A 21,951-nucleotide genomic window follows, 5' to 3' on the forward strand; every position below is an offset into this window, starting at 1 on the left:
GACTAGGTCAATTTCAGATAAATTTCATTATGGAGGGAAAAAAAATTAAAGATCAATTTCATTATGGAGACAATTAAAGTTTTTTTACTTCCAGAGCCCGACTGTTGCATATGACAGTTACCGCTGAGATATAATTTAAGAATGTTAAGATATTTGTTCATTTGTTTGTACATTTGTTTCATTTAAAGCAAAAACATATTAGAAAATAAAAGAACTACAATCCCATGATTCATTGCAAATGACAATCAAAATAAAAAGCATTTTGACGGCATTGCAAGATTCGAATACATAATTTGCGGCGCTTCATGGGAGTGGACGGAGCTAAAGAGCTAGTTTGCCGTGATTTGCTCACCGCAGCTCTCTGATTGGTGGAATTTCTGTGTGGCATCATGGGTAATGTAGTTTTTCAGCTGTTAAACGCGATTATTTAAAAAAATAAGTTGTAATGATGTGGACTGATGGCTTCGACAAAACCTTATACCATCAATTTACAACGCTGGAGCTCACACTATAGGTTTTTTTTTCAAGATTTATAAGTTATAATTAAAGATCAATTTCATTATGGAGAAAATTAATGGTTTTTACTTCCAGAGCCCGATTGTTGCACTATATGGCAGTAACTCGGACCACTGAGATGTAATTTAAGAATGTTTAGATATTTGTACTGTTTCATTTAAAGCAAAAACATATTTGAAAATACAAGACTGTGTACTTAACGGCTTTATTGAGGAAAAGAACTACAATCCCATGATGCATTGCGAATGACAATCAAAATCAAAAGCATTTTGACGGCATCGCAAGACTCAATTACATAATGTGCTGTGCTTCGTGGGCGGAGCTAAAGAGCTAGTTTGCCGTGATTGGCTCACCGCAGCTCTCTGATTGGTGGAATTTCTGATTGTGTGGCATCATGGGTAATGTAGTTTTTAGCTAATTTAGCTAAAAAATAAGTTGAAATAATGTGGAGGTCGTCTGGTCCGATGGTTTTAGAGAGGTTTTGTCCATGTAAAGCAGCTGGTTTCAGTGTTTGCCCAACTCAAAAGTCTCATTTTCTACATTCTGCATGTTTCCAAGAGTGTTTTGGAAATGTTTTGGTCATCCATTAGCACGGCAGGCCTTGGCGTTCGTCGGCCTCTCACCTGGGATGACTGAGATAGTTTTCAGTGCTCGTAGAACCCTGAATGTCCGTAACGCTGAGACATTGCCCAGGTCCACAAACTCAGTAACATATCTGCAATAAGCGAGAATTGGAGCACAGACAATGACAACAACACCAACAACAGGCAAACAACAACACAGCGGAGAATGAAGCAGGAATGCTGGGAAGATTCAGGAGCTGGGGAAGAGATGACTGGAGAACACAACGCGGGATAACCGGAGCTTTTTTTTTTTGGACTTGGACATAGAGCAACACTTTAAACGGTTTCCTTGCGCACAGCTTCAGGGACGTCTTACCTGGGATTACGGAAATAGTTTTCAAAGCGCGGAGGACCCTGAACGTTCGGAGAGCTTGCAGATTGCCTACTTTTATAAATTCGGTTAGAAACCTGCAGAATCAAATTACAGTTATATGGATAAAAGGACAAACAACTGAAAGACAGAAAAAGGGAGAATATTAAAGCGTCAGGAAACATTTTGCTCACTTAAAATATCTTTAAGGAAGGAATAATTCAGCCAAATTATTGCTTAAAGCTACACTGTGTAACTTTTTTAGTTTATTCTTAGCTAAAAACACTTAGTTCTTTCAAAAATATATGTGCTCATTAATGTATATTTACTTCTTTAGAGTAATAAAGTATTCTCGTAAGTTTATAATATGCCATTGTAAACACATACGGGTGAGGGTTCGAATGCGGGTCGCCATGTTGCTCCTCCATCTTGAAAGTACATTAGCTAAAGAGGGACATACCCGTAAATTCAAGCTTGGCCTTTGGCGTTTTAACACTCGATGGCTCCGTGTCCAATGTGGACGAGGTCGAGCTAAAAGCCATGTTAATCTTGGACTAAATCGGCCACCGTAGGAGTTAAAACCAAATCGGAATTGAGAGGAACAGAAACTAATATTCACTGGATGGTCATATACAAGTTCACCACTAGATGGGGGAAAATATCACACAGTGTAGCTTTAAGGATATATATACACTGACGTTCAAAAGTTTGGGATCGTAAGATTTTTTTAAAATAAGTCTCTTCTGCTCAGCAAGGCTGCATTTATTTAATTAAAAATACAAAAATATATATAAAGATTTTGTAACATTATACTCTACTGTAAAAAAGTTTTTTTTTGTGTGGATATAAATTCAAGAAATTAATACTTTTATTCATCAAGGACACATTAAATTGATCAAAAGTGACAGTAACGACATTCATAATTAGGGATGCACCGAATCCAGGATTGGGTTTCGGATTGGGCTGAATATTGGGCTTTTTGATGGGGTGTGCTGGTCGACGTGATGAAGGTGTTTACTTCACGAGTAGGGACTTTCGGAGGGGGAAATCTTTACCTTTAGACCCTGGTTCCTGCGGTCGAAACACACGAGGACCAGCACTAATACTGCCTTCACATGCTATCGGAAATGTCCTAATTCCCACTTCAGAAGTCGTGATTACGAGCTTGTTGCATTCAAGTGCTCTGTTGTCGGAATGAACAGGAATCATGGAGGACACCAGGTTTATTCTTGCCTATATATTGGGAAAATCTTATTAAAACCAACATCATATGTAGTGTCCCATGCACTGACAACCAGAGTTGGGGAAAGTTACTTTGAAAAGTAATGCATTACAATATTGCGCTACTCCCTTAAAAAGTAACTAATTGAGTTACTTAGTTACTTTTTAAGAAAAGTAATGCGTTACGTTACTTTTGCGTTACTTTTAGGGCTGTCAAAAGATTAATCGCTATTAATCGCATCCAAAATAAAAGTTTGTGTTTACATAATATATGTGTGTGTACTCTGTTAATTATTATTTATATATAAATACACACACATTCATGTATATATTTAAGAAATATTTGCATGTATATACATTTATATAATTTATAATATATATAAATATAAATGTTTTATATATAAAAAATAATATTTTTTTCTTAAAGATATACATGCTTGTGTGTGTATTTATATATAAATAATAATTAACAGAGTACACACACATATATTATGTAAACACAAACTTTTATTTTGGATGCGATTAATCGCGATTAATCTTTTGACAGCTAGTTACTTTTTCTCTCCTGGGCTGGGCTTGTTTTTGTTTTTGTTTTGTTTTTATAACAAAAAAAGTTATATTTTTGTGCAACGGTAAAGACCTCTTCATACCAAAATGTAAATAATAAGCCCCAGGCTGAGGTAGAAATGCAGATTCCCGCATGAACACTAGAGGGCGCAGCTCTGGATAATGGAGAATAGGACGCAGGAGAAAAAAGTTTTACCAATAAAAACAAAAAATCTAGTCATTTTCATCATCAAAGGTTAGCAGCAAGAAAATTTGTCAATTAAATATAAAGGTAGATTATACATAAAAATAGTTGTTTTATTTAACATTTAATTATTGGAGGTTTGCATAGTACTCTGATTTTGCATTTGACTGATTTTATTCATTTTGAGGAGAACAGAATCTTTATTGTGCAAGTGAGATAAATAAATGCTCACATTTAAGGCCTTTGCACACTGAGTCTGAAATTCACATGCAAAATTTTCGCACGTCAAAAAATAAATTCGACCTCACGTTATGTCAATCACGCTTGCACACTGCCTCCGAAACTTTCGTCTGTCAAAAAAAAAATCGGAACAGGTTCGATTTTCTGCATTCTGAATCGGTCTGGATAATCCCGCAGCTCCTTGATGGAGGTGGAAGACGGCATTTTATGTTGTTTTGCAGGGTTTTTTTCGTAACGCATTCATTAATACGCATCGGACTCAGTGTGCAAGGTCTCTGTGCGTGACGAATTTTTCGGATCACGAATACGACAAAACGCATGTGAAAATTTCGGACTCAGTGTGCAAAGGCCTTTAGTCTAGAACTACAATAACCCTCATGTTCACACACACGCCTCTGCACTTGAGCTGTCAGTCAAATTAATGGGAAAAAGTAACTCAGATATTTTGTTGTAAATTTGAAAAGTAATGCGTTACTTTACTAGTTACTTGGAAAAAGTCATATTATTATGTAACTCAAGTTACTTGTAATGCGTTCCCCCCAACACTGCTGACAACCATATAATCATTCCCGATAGTCCGCTTTCTGCCCATTCTGTAATTGCAGTCAAATGCAGGCTATTTTCGCTGTGTATCAAACATACAATACGCTTCAAATGATCAAGGTAGATGTTCACAAAATGAATCCACCTCTTCTTGATCTCATTGTTTTTGTTTTGTAAGTTGTAGGCTGTAGTAACTGTAACTCGCGATCGAGCGGGCGAACTGATGCAAATGTGCTCTAGTTATGATCGTGTTGGGGAGGGTCTGTTAATATGTGTGTGTGTGTGTGTGTGTGTGTGTGTGTGTGTGAGAGAGAGAGTTTGTGTGCTTGTGTTTAAGTGTGTTTTAAATGCAATTACGACGCAATGAATTGGTTTTGTTTAACTCTGAAACATCGAGTTGTGTTGTGGTAAAAATAGATTGATTGCCGAGTGCAACCATTCTACGTCATCGACCTAGAACGCAAACAAAATGGCGGCGCCCATTGTCCAAATATATAAGGGGGATCTTTCATGGGTTTTCTACTACATATTTCAGTAAGAGACATCATTTATGTTATATTAAGCCATAAAAGTCTTAACACTATGGGATCCCTTTAAGTGGAGCGTTTGAACACAGGCTGTGAGAAAGTGAAAATGGACTGAGGATGAGATTGGGTTTGGATTCGGCAGAACCAGTGGATTCTGTATTCGGCCGAACCCCAAAAATCTGGATTCGGTGCATCGCTAATTTATAATGTTACAACAGATTCTATTTCAAATAAACGCAAATGAACTTTCTATTCATCAATGAATCCTGAGGAATAAAAATGGATCACAGTTTCAACCAAATTTTTGATAATAATCATAAATGTTTGTTGAGCTCAAATCCTCATATGAGAATGATTTGTGAAGGGTCATGTGACTCTGAAGACTGGAGTAATGATGATAAATTCAGCTTTGATCACAGGAATAAATTACACTTTACTATATATTCACTTAGAGAACAGATGATTTACATTATAATAATATTTCACAATTTTACTGTATTTTTAATTAAATAAATGCAGCCTTGATGAGCAGAAGAGACTTATTTTAAAAACATACCGATCCCAAACTTTTGAACGGCAGTGTATATATATCTATATATAATTTCTTCATTATTATTATATATTTGTATTAATAATTTTTTTATATTTGTATTAAATATCTAAATGGCTTTAGTTCCTCCACAGAACATTAAAAAATATTTTTCACTGATTTATTATTTATTATGATGTAACATGACATGCAGGAATAAAATGTAAATACATTTCAATTTTGTTTGCTTTTAATTCAAAATAATATAATTTAATTTGCATGTTAACAGTTGTCTGATGTCACATGACATGCAGGAATAAAATATTAAAATAAAATATTTAAATTATATATATATATATATATATATATATATATATATATATATATATATATATATATATATATATATATATATATATATATATATATATATATATAATCATCTTTAGTAAGTGTTTTATTTTGGTTGCTTTTATTTTAAAATAATTCAATTAATTTAAAATAATTTAGTTTGCATGCATGTTCACTGTTCTCGGATTTCACATGACATGCAGGAATAAATATATATATATATTGTTTTAATTTAAATATTTTATTCCTGCATGTCATGTGAAATCAGAGAATATATATATTCATCTCGGTTCCTTTTATTTTAAAATAATGTATAAAAAAATAATACATTTTGCCGAACAAATATCTACCAAAGGGCTCAGAAAATAAGATACATTTCTTATTATTTGTTCTTTTTTTAAGCAAAAACTCACTTAATTTTGATCATTTGAAGACTTATCTTGGGTCACTTTGCTTCTCCAGTAAATTAACTTGATTTAAAGATGTTTAGATATTTATACAGTGTACTTTTTGTGTGAACTGTCCCTTTAAGTCGGCACAGATTTAGCATCTGCCTTGATTTTGAGAGACGAGATGAAGTCGTGTAACCTTTCCATATCAAATGTCATCCTCTCCGATCATTAACCTGATTAAACTACATCACTGTACATTGAGCTGTATTTAAGATACTCTATAATCACATTATAACATGATTGCGCTGGAGCACGGCTGTTCTGTTTGTGGTGTTCGGCGGTCAGCGTTTATTATTTATCAGCATTGGGCCGTCATCTGTCTGGGTTTAATGAAGTCAGGAGTGGCGGCCAGCGTTCCTGTCAACATCCCAATGCAAGCCTGACTTATTGCACCGGTTGAGCCCGAGGGTCCTTCTGACGTGGTTCAGACACCCGGTTCAAGGACAACAGGCCTGAGAAATAAAGCCATAAAGACCAGCGAGAAATAAGCCCTTCATCAACCGCATTCCTGCGGTTTACTGACAAATTCAGCCTCGCTGCTCACTTTAACTCGTGCTTTTAACGTCTCTAAAGGCTGCGTTTATTTGATCAAAAATACAGTAAAAATGTGATATATTTTTACGATGTAGAACAGCTGATTTCTATGTGAATACATGGTCAAATATAATTTATTCCTGTGATCGAAAGCTGGATTTCCAGTGTCACATGACCCTTCAGAAATCATTCCCATACACTGTAACACAATATTGTTGGTTTAACTTTAAAAATGAAGTAACCTGGCTGCCTTAAAATGTTGAGTTCATTGAAATTAAACATTTGAGTTAATACAATGAAAGAAATTTGTTTAACTAAATATTATTGTATCTGAACCACAAATTTAAAACAAATGATGTGATAAATCATGAAAATAGTTTCACTGCATCATTACAAATAAAACACACAATTACGCAATATGCTTACAACATATTTTTATAATATTTGAATGAAGGGTGATGTCGATTGTCAAAAATGTTAATTGTATTAACTCACATTTTTCAGTTCAATGTAACTTACTTTAAACTAGGGCTGTCAAAAGATTAATCGCGATTAATCGCATCCAAAATAAAAGTTTGTGTTTACATAATATATGTGTGTGTACTCTGTTAATTATTATTTATATATAAATACACACACAAGCATGTATATATTTAAGAAAAAAAATATTATTTTTATATATAAAACATTTATATTTATATATATTATAGATTATATAAATGTATATACATGCAAATATTTCTTAAATATATACATGCTTGTGTGTGTATTTATACATAAATAATAATTAACAGAGTACACACACATATATTATGTAAACACAAACTTTTATTTTGCATGCGATTAATCGCGATTAATCTTTTGACAGCCCTAATATATATATATATATTTTTTTTTACAGTGTATGCAGCCGGAAATCTCTCAGTGCACAGGAATCATTAAAAGTTTATTCCCCAGGACGATTGATCTTTGAAATGCTCTTTTAAAGTGAGGCGGCCTGTAACCGAGGTGAGAATGATATTATGGGATATGAGCGGCACTCGGCGACACACCGATCTGATGCTGCGACTCCTGGGAACGCGTCCACATCCACGCTCACCTCTGTTGCCATGGCGACGCGTGTTTCGGGATTGGGGTCAAGGACGGGGTAAGTGCTCGCGCTCCCCTACACACAACCCCTCATAACAATAATAATAATTAATCACCCGCGTCCTCAGATCTATCATTGACGGGTCAAGCGGCCGAGATTAGATTATTACAGCCTATTGAGAATAATAACAACAGCAGCTTTAATGTTTGATGAAGTCCAACGGCAGCCAATCAGGACCAGCTGTGATTACACACTCATATCTCAGTCTGGACTATTGTTAGATCATACATTGAATTAAATTAAATAATACGGTTTTTAGGGCATATTCACACGGTGAAAACACAGTGTTTCACGAATAACTACAATGAAACGGCAAATTTTGATGTCGAAAAACTGAAATAGTATTTAAAACGTCATTTTTATTTTCAACATACAAAATTTACAGTGCAATAATGTGATAATATATAGTGAAAATAATAGTTTCTCTTTAAAAAAAGTTATTTTTTGTTTTTAGGATCTAATCCAGAGAGAAAAAAAAATACAAATTTAAAAATAAATCTCACAAATAATTACAACAAAACGGCAAGTAACATTGAATTAAACACAAATTTTAAAGTAGAAAAACTTAAAATATTTTATTTTTATATTATAAACGAACTTCAATAATATTTGTTTTATTTACAACATTGGAAAATATTTTTACAGCGCATTAATGTGATTATGTCTATTTTTAGATTATATAATGAATTAAATAAAATAATAATTTCTTTTTTTGGGGGGGGGGGGGGGTCAAATTCAGACTAAAACAATAAACTGACAAAAATGTAATGTTTTAAACTATTTAGCTTTAATGTTTGATTAAGTCCTACGGCAGCCAATCAGGACCAGCTGTGATTACACACTCATATCTCAGTCTGGACTATTGTTAGATCATACATTGAATTCAATTAAAATAATAAGGTTTTTTAGGGCATATTCACACGGTGAAAAAATAGTGCAGTAAAGTCAATTTCACGAATAATGACAATGAAACGGCAAATTTTGTTGTCGAAAAACTGAAATAGTATTTAAAACGTCATTTTTATTTTCATCATGTGATAATATATAGTGAAAATAATATTTTCTCTTTTAAAAAAGTTATTTTTTGTTTTTAGGATTTAATCCAGAGAGAGAAAAAAAAGACAAATTTAAAAATAAATCTCACAAATAATTACAACAAAACGGCAAGTAACATTGAATTAAACACAAATTTTAAAGTAGAAAAACTTAATATTAATGTTAATATTTTATTTTTATATTATAAACGAACTTCAATAATCTTTGTTTTATTTACTTAAATAAAAGAGAAAAATAATAATTTCTCTTTTTTTGGGCCAAATCCAGACTTTTGAGTTGTTTTATTACAACATTGGAAAATATTTTTACAGCGCATTAATGTGATTATGTCCATTTTTAGACAATATATTGAAATAATAAAATAAAATAATAATTTCTCTTTTTTTGGGCCAAATCCAGACTTTTGAGTTGTTTTATTACAACATTGGAAAATATTTTTACAGCGCATTAATGTGATTATGTCCATTTTTAGACAATATATTGAATTAAATAAAATAATAATTTCTCTTTTTTTGGGCCAAATCCAGACAAAGACAATACACTGACAAAAATGTAGTGTTTTAAACTATTTTAAAAATAAATATCACAAATAATCATTGAATTAAACATGAAATTTTGAAGTTGAAAGACTTTTTTAACCATACTTTTATTTACAACTTTATAAAATAAACAGTGTGATAATGTCTATTTTTTGATAAAACAGTGAATTAAGTGAAAATAATAATATCTCTCTTTGATATAGGCTATATATATTGTGCATATTTTAATGAAATGTTATTGTAAATATTACAAATTTAAAATGCTTTTTATTTTAAACGCATTTCAATAATCTTTGTTTTTATTTACAACATTAAAAAATATGTTTTAACAGCACAATACTGTGGTAATGTCTATTTTAAGATAATATAGTGAATTAAATCAAATAAAAATTTCTCTTTTTTTTCTTTTTTTAGGGTCAAATAAAAAAAATTGGAAGTAGAAAGGACTTTTTTAAAACCAAACTTGTATTTACAATTTGGTAAAATAAACAGTGTTGTGATGTGGTAATAAATCTATTTTTTAATAATATAGTAATAATAATTTCTCTCTCTCTTTTTAAAAGGCTCAAATCCAGAGTTAAATCATACATTGATTAGGCGAAAATTAGGCGTCGATTTTTTTTTTTTTTAAATAATCATTGAATTAAACATGAAATTTAAAGATGAAAGATTTGTTTAAACATAATATAAACAGTTTAAATGCCACAGTTGGTTTTGGGTTTTGTTTGTTTCATATCTTTTATTTTGAAGTTTATTATCACAGTCATGTTTCCTGGTTCTTGTCATGTGACCTCCTTGCCCTTATATGGTCATGTGTCATGTTCTTATTGGCTGGTCTAGTCATGTGTCCACTGTTCTCATTGGCAAGTTGTAGTTGAACCCAAGTGCGGTTTTAATGTTAATAATTCAAAGAGAGCAAACACAGCAAAAACAGACTTGAACATAACCCATACGCAAACTTGACAAACTCGCCAACACATGACTATGACAGAACTCAACCACATGACAAGACAACCAACCAATGAGAACTGTGGACACATGACTAGACCAACCAGTGAGAACATGATATTTTAGAAATATATCATTTTCATTTACATTTTTAAAAAGTTTTTCATATAATATTGATATTTTATTTCAACTTTATTTCAATTAACAAGTAAAAATGTAAAATAAATAAAATACAAACTAAATATTTTTTTTTACAAATTTCAACTAACAATTAAAAATCTAAAATAATAAATAATAAAATAAAATACAAATTAAATAAAAAATAAACATTTCAATTAACAATTAAAAATCTAAAATAAAAATTAAAATACAAATTGCAATTAACAATTAAAAATAAAAAATCTAAATATTAATAAAATAAAATACAAATTTAATAAAACAAATAAACATTTCAATTAACAATTAAAAATCTAAAATAATAAATAAATAAAATAAAATACAAAATAAATGTAAAAAATACAAATTTCAATTAACAATAAAAAATAAAAAATAATTGAATAATTGAATAAAATACAAATTAAATAAAAATAAACATTTCAATTAACAATTAAAAATCTAAAATAAAAAATGTAATTAAAAAATTACGAATTTCAATGAACAATTAAAAATCTAAAATAATAAATAAAATAAAATAAAAATTTACTAAAACAAATAAACATTTCAATTAAAAAAAAAAAAAAAAAAAAAAAAAGAATTTCAATTAACAATTAAAAATCTAAAATAAATAAATAAATAAAATACAAATTAAATAAATAAACATTTCAATTAACAATTAAAAATCTAAAATAATAAATAAATAAAATAAAAATATACATTTCAATTAACAATAAAAAATTAAAATATTAAAGATGTAAATTAAAAATTAAAAATTAAAAAATAAAAAAAATTCTCATTAATGCTATTTGCATGTCCCTTAGATATTTGCATGAGAATGAGACCAACCAATGAGAACATGACACAGACAAGGGAACCAATCAGAACAAGACACACGAAACTAGTGAAGCACATGCCCATATGAGGGCACGGAGATCACATGACAAGAAACATGACTATAATAATAAACTTCAAAATAAAAGTCATGAAACAAACAAAACCCAAAAGTGACAGCAGTGATGTGGCGATGTCTATTTTTTGATGAATTAAGTCGTTTTGTTCGCAGGGTCACTTGCACATGGAGGGGTCAAAGGGGTCATTTATTTGTCATAAAGCAGAAAAATCATAACTTACGCCATAACAATGACGCTGAAGTCCAGCCAGTTCCACGGGTCCCTCAGGAAGGTGAAGGGCCCGATGCAGAAACCCCGCGCCAGCATTTTAATCAGCGACTCGAACGTGTAAATGCCAGTGAACGTGTACCTGGGCGGAAGAGAGAATGGAGGGATGGACAGGAAGTCAGACGTGAGGAAGGTCATGAGCGGACACAGGACACACATGTGTGAAGCATGATTGGCAGTCGCTGCCCGATGAGCTGGGGTCATGTGACCCTCAAAGAGCGAGACAGATGCAGCATTCGGAGGTGCAAAGCTGGCCTGTGGCTTCTCCTCGTGGGGTCACTCAGCTCAGTGTATTTGTGAGGAAAATCTGGGTTTGGTTGGCATCGTACCTCTCATCACGTCTGAGTCCTTGCCATGTTTGCATTTATAAACGTGCATTTTGTCACCCTTTCATATCAGGCACACACGGAATCTACACCCACAGGATTCTGGGAAATATGTTCATTACTTCATGCTTCAGAGGCCGATAGAAGAGAAGCATTCTCACTGGGATTGAATGTGTTTTACTGTATATGGGCCTGAATCCCGTGGGTTTTCAGGAGATTCCCGTCTGGGCCTGTCTGTGAGATGGTCTTCTATACAGTGGCCACAACATGTGTTCAGACTCTTCAGATACACTATTCACATATATGAATGTCCTTGCGTTATATCACTATTTAAATAGTGTTTACATTCACACGTGCTGTATACAGATGTTGGTAAATATTGCTAATTCATTAAAAAACTATGTAAATCAAATATCGAAGTGACATTCACATAGCATTCATGTAAAAAACAAAACAAATTTAACTGAATTTATTTTTTATTATTTAATTTGTATTTAATTTTATTATTTTTTATTTTAGATTTTTAATTGTTAATTGAATTTTTTTATTTAATTTAATTTGTATTTTATGTTATTTATTTTCTATTTTGGATTTTTAATTGTTAATTGAAATGTTTTATTTATTTTAATTTGTATTTTATTTTGTTGATTTTTTATTTTAGATTTTTAATTGTTGAATTAAATTTATTTTTTTTTTATTTAATTTGTATTTTATTTATTTATTTTTCATTTTAGATTTTTAATTGTTAATTCAATTTTTTTATTTAATTTAATTTGTATTTTATGTTATTTATTTTCTAATTTAGATTTTTAATTGTTAATTGAAATTTTTTATTTAATTTAATTTGTATTTTATTTTGTTGATTTTTTATTTTAGATTTTTAATTGTTGAATGAAATTTTTTTTTTTAATTTAATTTGTATTTTATTTAGTTATTTTAGATTTTTAGATTTTTAATTGTTAATTGAAATGGTAAATTTTTTAATTTAATTTGTATTTAATTTTATTTATTTTTTTATTTTAGATTTTTAATTGTTAATTGTTAATTGAAATTTTTATTTTTTTATTTAATTTGTATTTAATTTAATTTATTTTTATTTTAGATTTTTAATTTTTAATTGAAATTTTAAATTTAATTTGTATTTAATTTAATTTATTTTTATTTTAGATTTTAATTGTTAATTAAAATGTAAATTATTTATATTTTTATTTTTATTAAATTGTATTTTTTTTATTGTTCATTGAAATTGAATTTTTTATTTAATTACTATTTTATTTATTTATTTTATTTTACATTTTTACTGAAAATTAGAAATGTTGCATTGGCAACTATCTGAAATAAGTACTAAAATTACTAAAACTAAAATGAAAAGAAATGAGAACTCACTGTCCTTTTTTGTCAAATTAACATTAAAACAGGAATATTAGGCTGCTGTCACTTTAAGAGTGAATGCACGGATCTAATGCACTGATGCTGTGCACATGCGCTGTCTTTCTTCAGTGTTTACGTCCCCATACTCGCACACACAGCGATTTCTACTGGCGTTTGCCGAGTGTTCATTGGCCCTGTACAGCAAAGACATTCACACATTCATAAGTGTTCAAGAGCGTTCAGACACTTTCTGTGGTCACTGTATGTGATGGCTGTATAATTTGATGTGTAAATCTCAGGGTATGACGTCGCGGGTGCTGAGAGGTAGGACGACCCTGGCTGTAAAACAGCTGTTGTTGCCGCATGCTCCATGCTTTACACCTCTCCACATGGAGACATCAGATGCTGGAGTGCAGGACGTCCAGAGGCTTCACTTAAGGCCTCCTCCTCTACAGTTACTCACTGTAGGACACACTCATCTCACACTGTACGAGCTGCAGGGAAACATGGGATAAATCCGCTCTATCCACTGGGATGTACGTACACTGGGCTGCTTCTGCTGGGGTGCTGCGGCCCTTACTGAAGCTGGAGATGATGGACACACAAACCCAGAGACAGACAAGCAGATCAACTGACAGACACACAGACTGGACAATGGTTAGACCGCTCGCTGCACATGACCACAGCACACACACAAGCAGAGACACAGATACACACGAGCAGGCTCAACACACACACACACACACACACACAGAGAGAGAGAGACAGAGAGAGACAGAGAGAGAGAGAGAGAGTGTGTGTGTGTGTGTGTGTGAGAGAGAGAGAGAGAGAGACAGAGACAGAGAGAGAGTGTGTGTGTGTGTGTGTGTGTGTGTGTGTGTGTGTGAGAGAGAGAGAGAGACAGAGACAGAGTGTGTGTGTGTGTGTGTGGGTGTGTGTGTGTGAGAGAGAGAGAGAGAGAAAGAGACAGAGAGAGAGAGAGAGAGAGAGTGTGTGTGTGTGTGTGTGTGTGTGTATGTGTGTGTGTGTGTGTGCGTGTGTGCGCGCGCGTGTGTGTGTGTGTGTGTGTGTGTGTGTGTGTGTGTGTGTGTGTGAGAAAGAGACAGAGAGAGAGAGAGAGAGAGAGTGTGTGTGTGTGTGTGTGTGTGTGTGTGTGTGTGTGTGTGTGTGTGTGTGTGTGTGTGTGTGTGTGTGTGTGTGTGTGTGTGTGTGTGTGTGTGTGTGTGTGAGAAAGAGACAGAGAGAGAGAGAGAGAGAGAGAGAGAGAGAGTGTGTGTGTGATAGAGAGGGAGAGACAGGTAATCCATCAAAACATAGATAGATAGAACAACAGAACGACAGGACGACAGAACGATAGATAGATAGATAGATAGATAGATAGATAGATAGATAGATAGATAGATAGATAGATAGATAGATAGATAGATAGATAGATAGATAGATAGATAGATAGATAGATAGATAGATAGATAGATAGATAGATAGATAGATAGATAGATAGATAGATAGATAGATAGATAGATAGATAGATAGATAGATAGATAGATAGATAGATAGATAGATAGATAGATAGATAGATAGATAGATAGATAGATAGATAGATAGATACACTCTAAAAAAAAAGGCTCGTAATCATAGGGGAACCTTTTTTAGTGCTATATAGCACCAATTTTGGTGCTTCAGTGGTTCTTCAGAGGTGCTATATAGCACCTTAGTCAAAGAACCGGTGAAGAACCTCTGAAGAACCGGTGAAGAACCTCTGAAGAACCGCTGAAGAACCGGTGAAGAACCTCTGAAGAACCGGTGAAGAACCTCTGAAGAACCTCTGAAGAACCGGTGAAGAACCTCTGAAGAACCGCTGAAGAACCACTGAAGCACCAAAAATGGTGCTATATAGCACTAAAAAAGGTTCCCCTATGATTACGAGCCAAGAACTATTTTTGGTGCCATATAGAACCTTTTTTTTTTTAGAGTGTAGATAGATAGATAGATAGAACAACAGAACGACAGATAGATGGATAGATAGATAGAACAACAGAACGACAGATAGTTGGATAGATAGATAGAACAACAGAACGACAGATAGATAGATAGATAGATAGATAGATAGATAGATAGATAGATAGATAGATAGATAGATAGATAGATAGATAGATAGATAGATAGATAGATAGATAGATAGATAGATAGATAGATAGATAGATAGATAGATAGATAGATAGATAGATAGATAGATAGATAGATAGATAGATAGATAGATAGATAGATAGATAGATAGATAGATAGATAAATAGATTTAACCCATGTTCATTGGGGTAAAATCATTGTATTGGCCAGATTATTTAGAGAACGATTAATTTCTTTAATAAATGCATGTAATATTTGTTCCACAACATTCCCTTTCATGAAGAGTTCAGATGCTAGAGTTTATGTTTGTTTGTGATCATTCCGCATGGCAAAGGTTCAGTCCGATCATTAACTTACGTGCTAACTGAGGCGGGCAAGCCCACAAACACCTGGCAAAGCTTTACATCGGAACAAATAGGGCACATTTCAGAGGTCAGAGGTCAGAGGTCAATACACTGAGAGAGAGAGAGAGAGAGAGAGAGAGAGAGAGAGAGAGAGAGAGAGAGAGAGAGAGAGAGAGAGAGAGAGAGAGAGAGAGAGAGAGAGAGAGGTTTAGGAGATGCTGCAAAAGAAGAAGAGAGCGATACTCACTCGACGTATTTGGCCCACTGCGCCGGCTCAGACATGGCCATGAAGCAGCAGTTGGTCAGGATAGTGCACATGATGAAGAGACTGAATAAAGTGCAGCAGGTTAAGAAAAACACGCGATGAAATCATAAATAACATCTGTGTAATATTTCATACTCCTATAATCTCACACGCGTCTCCTCTAGAGCTTCAAAAGATCTCCGTATGAACTCAAACATTTCTCAAGCAGCTGCTCCACCTACATTTTATAGCTCTATACCCTTACTATTGATTCCCATTTACAGCCAAAAAACAACAGTGCACTATTTCCAGGCTCATTTTCCTAGAGTTAAAGGGTTAGTTCACCCAAAAATGAAAATTCTGTCATTAATTTCTCACCCTCATGTCGTTCGACACCCGTCAGACCTCCGTTCATATTCAGACACAAATGAAGATATTTTAGTGTAAAGCTGATGCTGAGAAAGGCTTCAGATTGGCCTCCATTGGCATTCAGTACATTTACACTCACAAGACCCATAAAAGGCACTAAAAACGTCGTTACAAAGTCCATCTCACCACAGTGACTCTACAATAATCTTACGATGCGACGACAATAGTTTTTGTGCGCAAAAAAAAATCAAAATAACACCTTTATCCAACTTGTTCTTGTCTTCCGTGTGTGCCTCCACGACGCATGCGCGAGAATATGACGCAGATCCGGCGTTCGGACATATGACCCAGAAGCGATTTGTTTACGTGCAGAGGAAGACGCGCGTGTCCAGAGCCGGCTCTCCCTATAAGCGAACTAAGCGGCTGCTTAGAGCCCCGCCGCCACTAGGGGGCCCTAACTACAGATTGCACTCGCCAGCGTCGCCGCAGTTTATCACGCAAGACGCTCAATTCGCGTCATTCGCACCGCGCGAAAAGCGCCTTCCGCGCCGCGGGACCTCCAGACGCTCGTCAACGCGCCTTTCCATTGACTTAACATTGAAATCAAATCACTCGCGCCAGACACTCTATTTGCGTTTGGTGTGAACGCAGCATAACGTTAGCTGTGCGTCGATTATGCTGAATCAACATTGCTTGTGCTATGGTCCAGCCGTCGGCCACAGCTCTGGGCTACAGACCGCTTAGAGACAGACCCACCTCCTATGAATGTATTTTCTTTTTAACAGTTAACGTTACATGACCTACACTAGTTCTGGGAAAGAAAAAAACGAAAAATATTTGTCTCAATAGACGCTTATTACAATAAAAAATAGTTTAATTATTGAACATTCGAGAGAAAGAAAGTAAAAAGGAAGAGAAAGAGCAATCATTTGACAGTCAAAATCAAAATGAAGTTTAAAATAAAGCGGTTAAATACAAGCTTTTTCTTATGGTCTTAACTGAATAGGCAATTAAAGATTATTAATAAATATTAATCTATATACTATTATGAAATATTTTATATATTGTTAAGCTAAATCGCCCAGACCATTTAAACCTAAAGAAAACACAGTGTCCTCTCTGAAACATTATTGAATGATGATCGATACAAGACACCTAAAAGCAAAATGGATTTGTGGTAAATTTTAGTAAAGAACACTGTAAAAAAAAGCAGGTCCCCAATTGAAAATGTTCTAGTTAGCGATCATATCTAAATTTTTCAGTTGGCCAAATTGAATTAATGTGAATTGATGCAATTGAATTCAATTAAAATTCAAGAAATTAAATTTGGCCAGCTGAAAATTTTAGATGTGATCGCTCACTAGAACATTTTCAATTGGGCACCTGATTTTTTTTTACAGTGAATGTATTACTGTATGTAATCATAAAAGGTAAAAAATATCTCACTCCATGCTGTGAAGGTTTCAAATATGAACAGTATGTAAGAGTTAATCAACCAATAATTAAATAATATAATTTAACATTGGATTTCTTTTAATTTACCCTTAACATAATTGTAAAAAACAAAATGTCACTTTCTCAGGAGGAGCCATTCTTAAATATTTTGGTGGTCGTGGAGAAACATTTCAGGAGGCTGACACCAGAGATGACACAAGTAAATATTTCCCACCGCCTTTCTTTTGAATAGTTTTGTGCGCAACTTCAACATAGCTAATTTTCCTCTTGCCAATAAAAAATTTAGTTTTATAATCATAATTCTCTACGTTGTAAAATTTTTATTTAAATTTTAATTTAAAATGAATGTGTTTTATCTACTCTGCATACTGTATTTATTATTAATTATATGATAATCTCAACAGCTGGAGGAGGTGACGCTACTGCTGCTTCAGTAGAGCATAGCGAGCCGCATACCACTGTGGCTAATGTTGTAAGTTAGCTATATATTGTTAATGCTAAATTATTAATATTTATTTGTTTACAACAAATTGACCTTAAATTTGCAAATCTGTAATCTTTACTTTTACTGTTTCAGTGAGTGTACTTTAATAAGCAGTAAAATAATTGTAGGCAATCATGTTAAAAGATATACAGATGAAATGTGTAAGTGTTAGATTGTGTACAGTTGCTGGTTTGCGGTGCAATACTCCATTATTCACTGCAAGGCAGGGCCCCAAAATTATCCTGCTTAGGGCCCCCAGATTTACAGAGCCGGCCCTGCGCGTGTCTCAGCTGTTGAATTCTACATTGATCGTGCTTTAGGTCTCGGCGTAGTGCTCAAAATCGGGCTAAAGTGTGCATTTCATGGATTCCCGAACCCCGGCCCTACGTCATATTCTCGCGCATGCGTCGCAACACTCGGCCCTGCTCTGCTTCACTACAGTAACGTTAATTATCACATCCATCAACATGATATCTGCCCAAGTCCTATCTCGATTCTTTACCACCGGCTGTGAGCTGAAGACCACATGTCCCAAGATTCTGCGCTCAAACATAACGTCATCAAACTACGCCTTTGTTTTGAACAGGTGAACTCTAGCGGACGGAAAACTTACATAGTGCAGCTTTAAAGTGTTGAGTTTTACCGTTTTCGAATCCGTTCAGCCGATCTCCGGGTCTGGCGGTAGCACTTTTAGCATAGCTTAGCATACATCATTGAATCTGATTAGACCATTAGCATCTCACTCAAAAATGACCAAATAGTTTTGATATTTTTCCTGTTTAAAACTTGACTCTTCTGTAGTTTCATCGTGTACTAAGACCGACGGAAAATGAGAAGTTGTGATTTTCGCTGGGACTATTTTCAGCCGCTGTGTAATATCATTGCGCCGCTGCACTCATGGGACGGCGCAAAGTCTTCTTCCGCTCCGGAAGTCTAAGAACCGCTTGCGGGAAAGTTATGAAATTTGGCACGCTGATAGAGGACAGTCCCCCACATTCACCAGAGTGAATTTTGAGTCTCTAGCTCAATCCCTATAGCGCCACCACCTGTCCAAAGTTTCAGTCATATTTATGCTAATAACTTTTGAACCCTAAGGGCTAGAGACAAAATTCCTTGGCTCAAGATGAATCGATTGCACCCTATGATGCCATTTTCTGCTGTATTTTATGAACACATGAATGGATTGTTACGAAACTCGGTATGGGTCATCACCACGATGCCTTGAAGGATCCTGAGCAGTTTTGACACAGCGCCCCCTAGTGGAGAATTTTCAAATGCTTATAACTTTGGGTGTGGTTGACTTATTGTCACGAGAATCATCTCCTTAGACGCCTGAAACCTTCCTGAGTCCAACGATACCACACGTGCCAGGTTTCGGCATATGGTTTTTGCAGCGTTGTAATTTAGCGCTTAAAAAAACATTAGCTGATATTCACGAAACCGCTTGTCCGATCGAGACGAAACCAGCGTCAGAAGTTCTGAAACATAGGTAGATATCTGTATGCTAATACCCAAATGTAAAAATATAGATAGTAAGGGGTAGTAAATCAAATCAAAGTCAAGTGTCAGTCCTTTTTTACGTGTTTTTCTTTTCATATAAATATTAATGGCTCCTTATGGCAGTTGGTCTGACACTATTCGTATTGCTAGCTCGTATTGTTTTCTTTTCACTTGGCGTGAGGAGCAATTTTTGGTCCATTCAAAGTCCATAAGTGATTATTTAATGAACAGTTGAGCATTACATATGAAGTGTAAGGGGTCCTTGAGAATTGAAAGGTTCTCCTATATCCCAATGATGGACATTTTCCTGACAGGGTTTCATTACAGGGGTTTAACGCAGAGGTGTGAAGGCCTACAAGCTCATAACAGTCAATGACAGACGCTTTTTCTTCTACAGTTCAGCGATCGAATCGTGGGACTGGAAACACAGTCTTTTAATGAAGAACGCCCACAATGTATTATTTTTGTCTCTCACACTTTCAGAAGTGCACGTATGCTTGTAATTCACACTAATTATGCCTACAACTTTCCAGCAATTGGCCTCGACTTTCACCTGCGTGTCGTTCAGTTTCAGGCTAATTTCACTTCTGATGGCGACGGATTGATTGGCACGACGTCTTGTGGACAATTTTCCCTCGATGGCTTTTAAATGGACATTAATGAGTGTAATTACGGTTAAAGATTCGTTCTTTAGTCCTGTATTATTCTCTTGTGTCTGCTTTTATAGAGAAAGTCGTGATCAAAGTGAACAAAGACGCATCTCAGCCTCATCGCAAATCCTAGAAACTGGGTAAGATACGTTTACAACACAGAATATGAACATTACGTGCATTCATTCGGGAATTATATTATGACCATGATTTGTTTTAACTTTGTTGCACTGGATAGCTCCGCCCACAGAGAAATCTCATTGGTATAAAATCCTGTATATATTAATCATCAAGCATGTTCTGATTGGCTGAGCTCGTGGCTTTGGGTGTGAACAGACACATTGGAAGCTTGTTGAGTCACATCTGTTAGTTAGTTATCCTAAATGAGCTGGAGCGCTGAACTCTCAATCTTCCCAACGCTGTACTCGACAATCACAGTGATCCACAACAACAGCCTGTCAGCTCTGGGAAAAGCCTCCGGAGTCTCCGTGCCATCCGAGGACTTGTTTTGTGGCTGTTTCCCTCTCTGATCGCCGGCTGATTTTGAGATTTTTCTAATGAGCCCAATCACTTGCGTTTGGCCCTCTCTCTCTCTCTCTCTCTCTCTCTCTCTCTCTCTCTCTCTCTCAGAGTCGCATCAATACGCTCTTGTGCCACTGGTTAATCAAACATGTTTCCTGGCTTCGGCTCTCCCGGGAAATCTGCTATTAGCACGGATGTGAGCCGTCTGTGTGGGCGCCTGAAAGTGAACGCATTGAACCGCTCGAATACATGGCACAGGTGCGCCTGCCCTTCAACACTAACACTAGCGGCTGTGTGTCAGACTTCAGGAGAGGAGTGAAAATACATCAATAAATCATATCATTAAACTAAATCAATAAATAGATTTATAAAAATATGAATTAAAAATATATAAACAAATAAATTAATTTAAATAATCAATAAATAAATAATACAATTATAAAAATATAAATTAAAAATATATAAAAAATTAATTTAAATAAATAGATTAAAATTAATAAATAAATTATACAATTATAAAAATATAAATTAAAAATATATAAACAAATAAACTTATTTAAATATTCAATAAATAAATTATAAAATTAAACTAAATAAATAGATTAACATAAATAAATAAATAATATAATTAAACTAAATAAATAAATAGATTTAAATAAATTATAAAAATATGAATTAAAAATATATAAACAAATAAATTAATTTAAATCAATCAATAATTAAATAATACAATTATAAAAATATAAATTAAAAATATATAAAAAATAAATTTAAATAAATAAATAGATTAAAATAAATAAATAAATTATACAATTATAAAAATATAAATTAAAAATATATAAACAAATAAATTAATTGAAATAATCAATAAATAAATAATAAAATTAAACTAAATAAATAGATTAACATAAATAAATAAATAATATAATTAAACT

At 33.7% G+C, this 21,951-nt stretch overlaps 1 protein-coding gene across 3 annotated transcripts in view; it reads right to left on the minus strand.

Annotated features, from left to right (window-relative positions):
- The window catches only part of scn5lab (sodium channel, voltage gated, type V-like, alpha b), a 183,044-nt gene extending 166,920 nt beyond the window's left edge, over window positions 1–16,124 (minus strand). For 2 of the 3 annotated variants that reach the window (XM_079806384.1, XM_079806383.1), the window contains exons 1-3: window positions 16,040–16,124; window positions 11,578–11,706; window positions 1,140–1,231 (exon numbers count right to left, since the gene is read on the minus strand). In XM_079806384.1, the coding sequence (XP_079662510.1) occupies window positions 1,140–1,231; window positions 11,578–11,706; window positions 16,040–16,110 (292 nt within the window). In that variant the 5' untranslated portion in view covers window positions 16,111–16,124. Of the gene's footprint in view, window positions 1–1,139; window positions 1,232–11,577; window positions 11,956–16,039 lie in introns of those variants that run through there. The other variant, XM_079806382.1, reaches the window with a different exon arrangement.
- Window positions 16,125–21,951: the final 5,827 nt, after the last annotated feature.

The sequence above is a fragment of the Gobio gobio genome, assembly GCF_949357685.1.
Source record: "Gobio gobio genome assembly, chromosome: 23".
Taxonomy (NCBI): Eukaryota; Metazoa; Chordata; class Actinopteri; order Cypriniformes; family Gobionidae; genus Gobio; species Gobio gobio.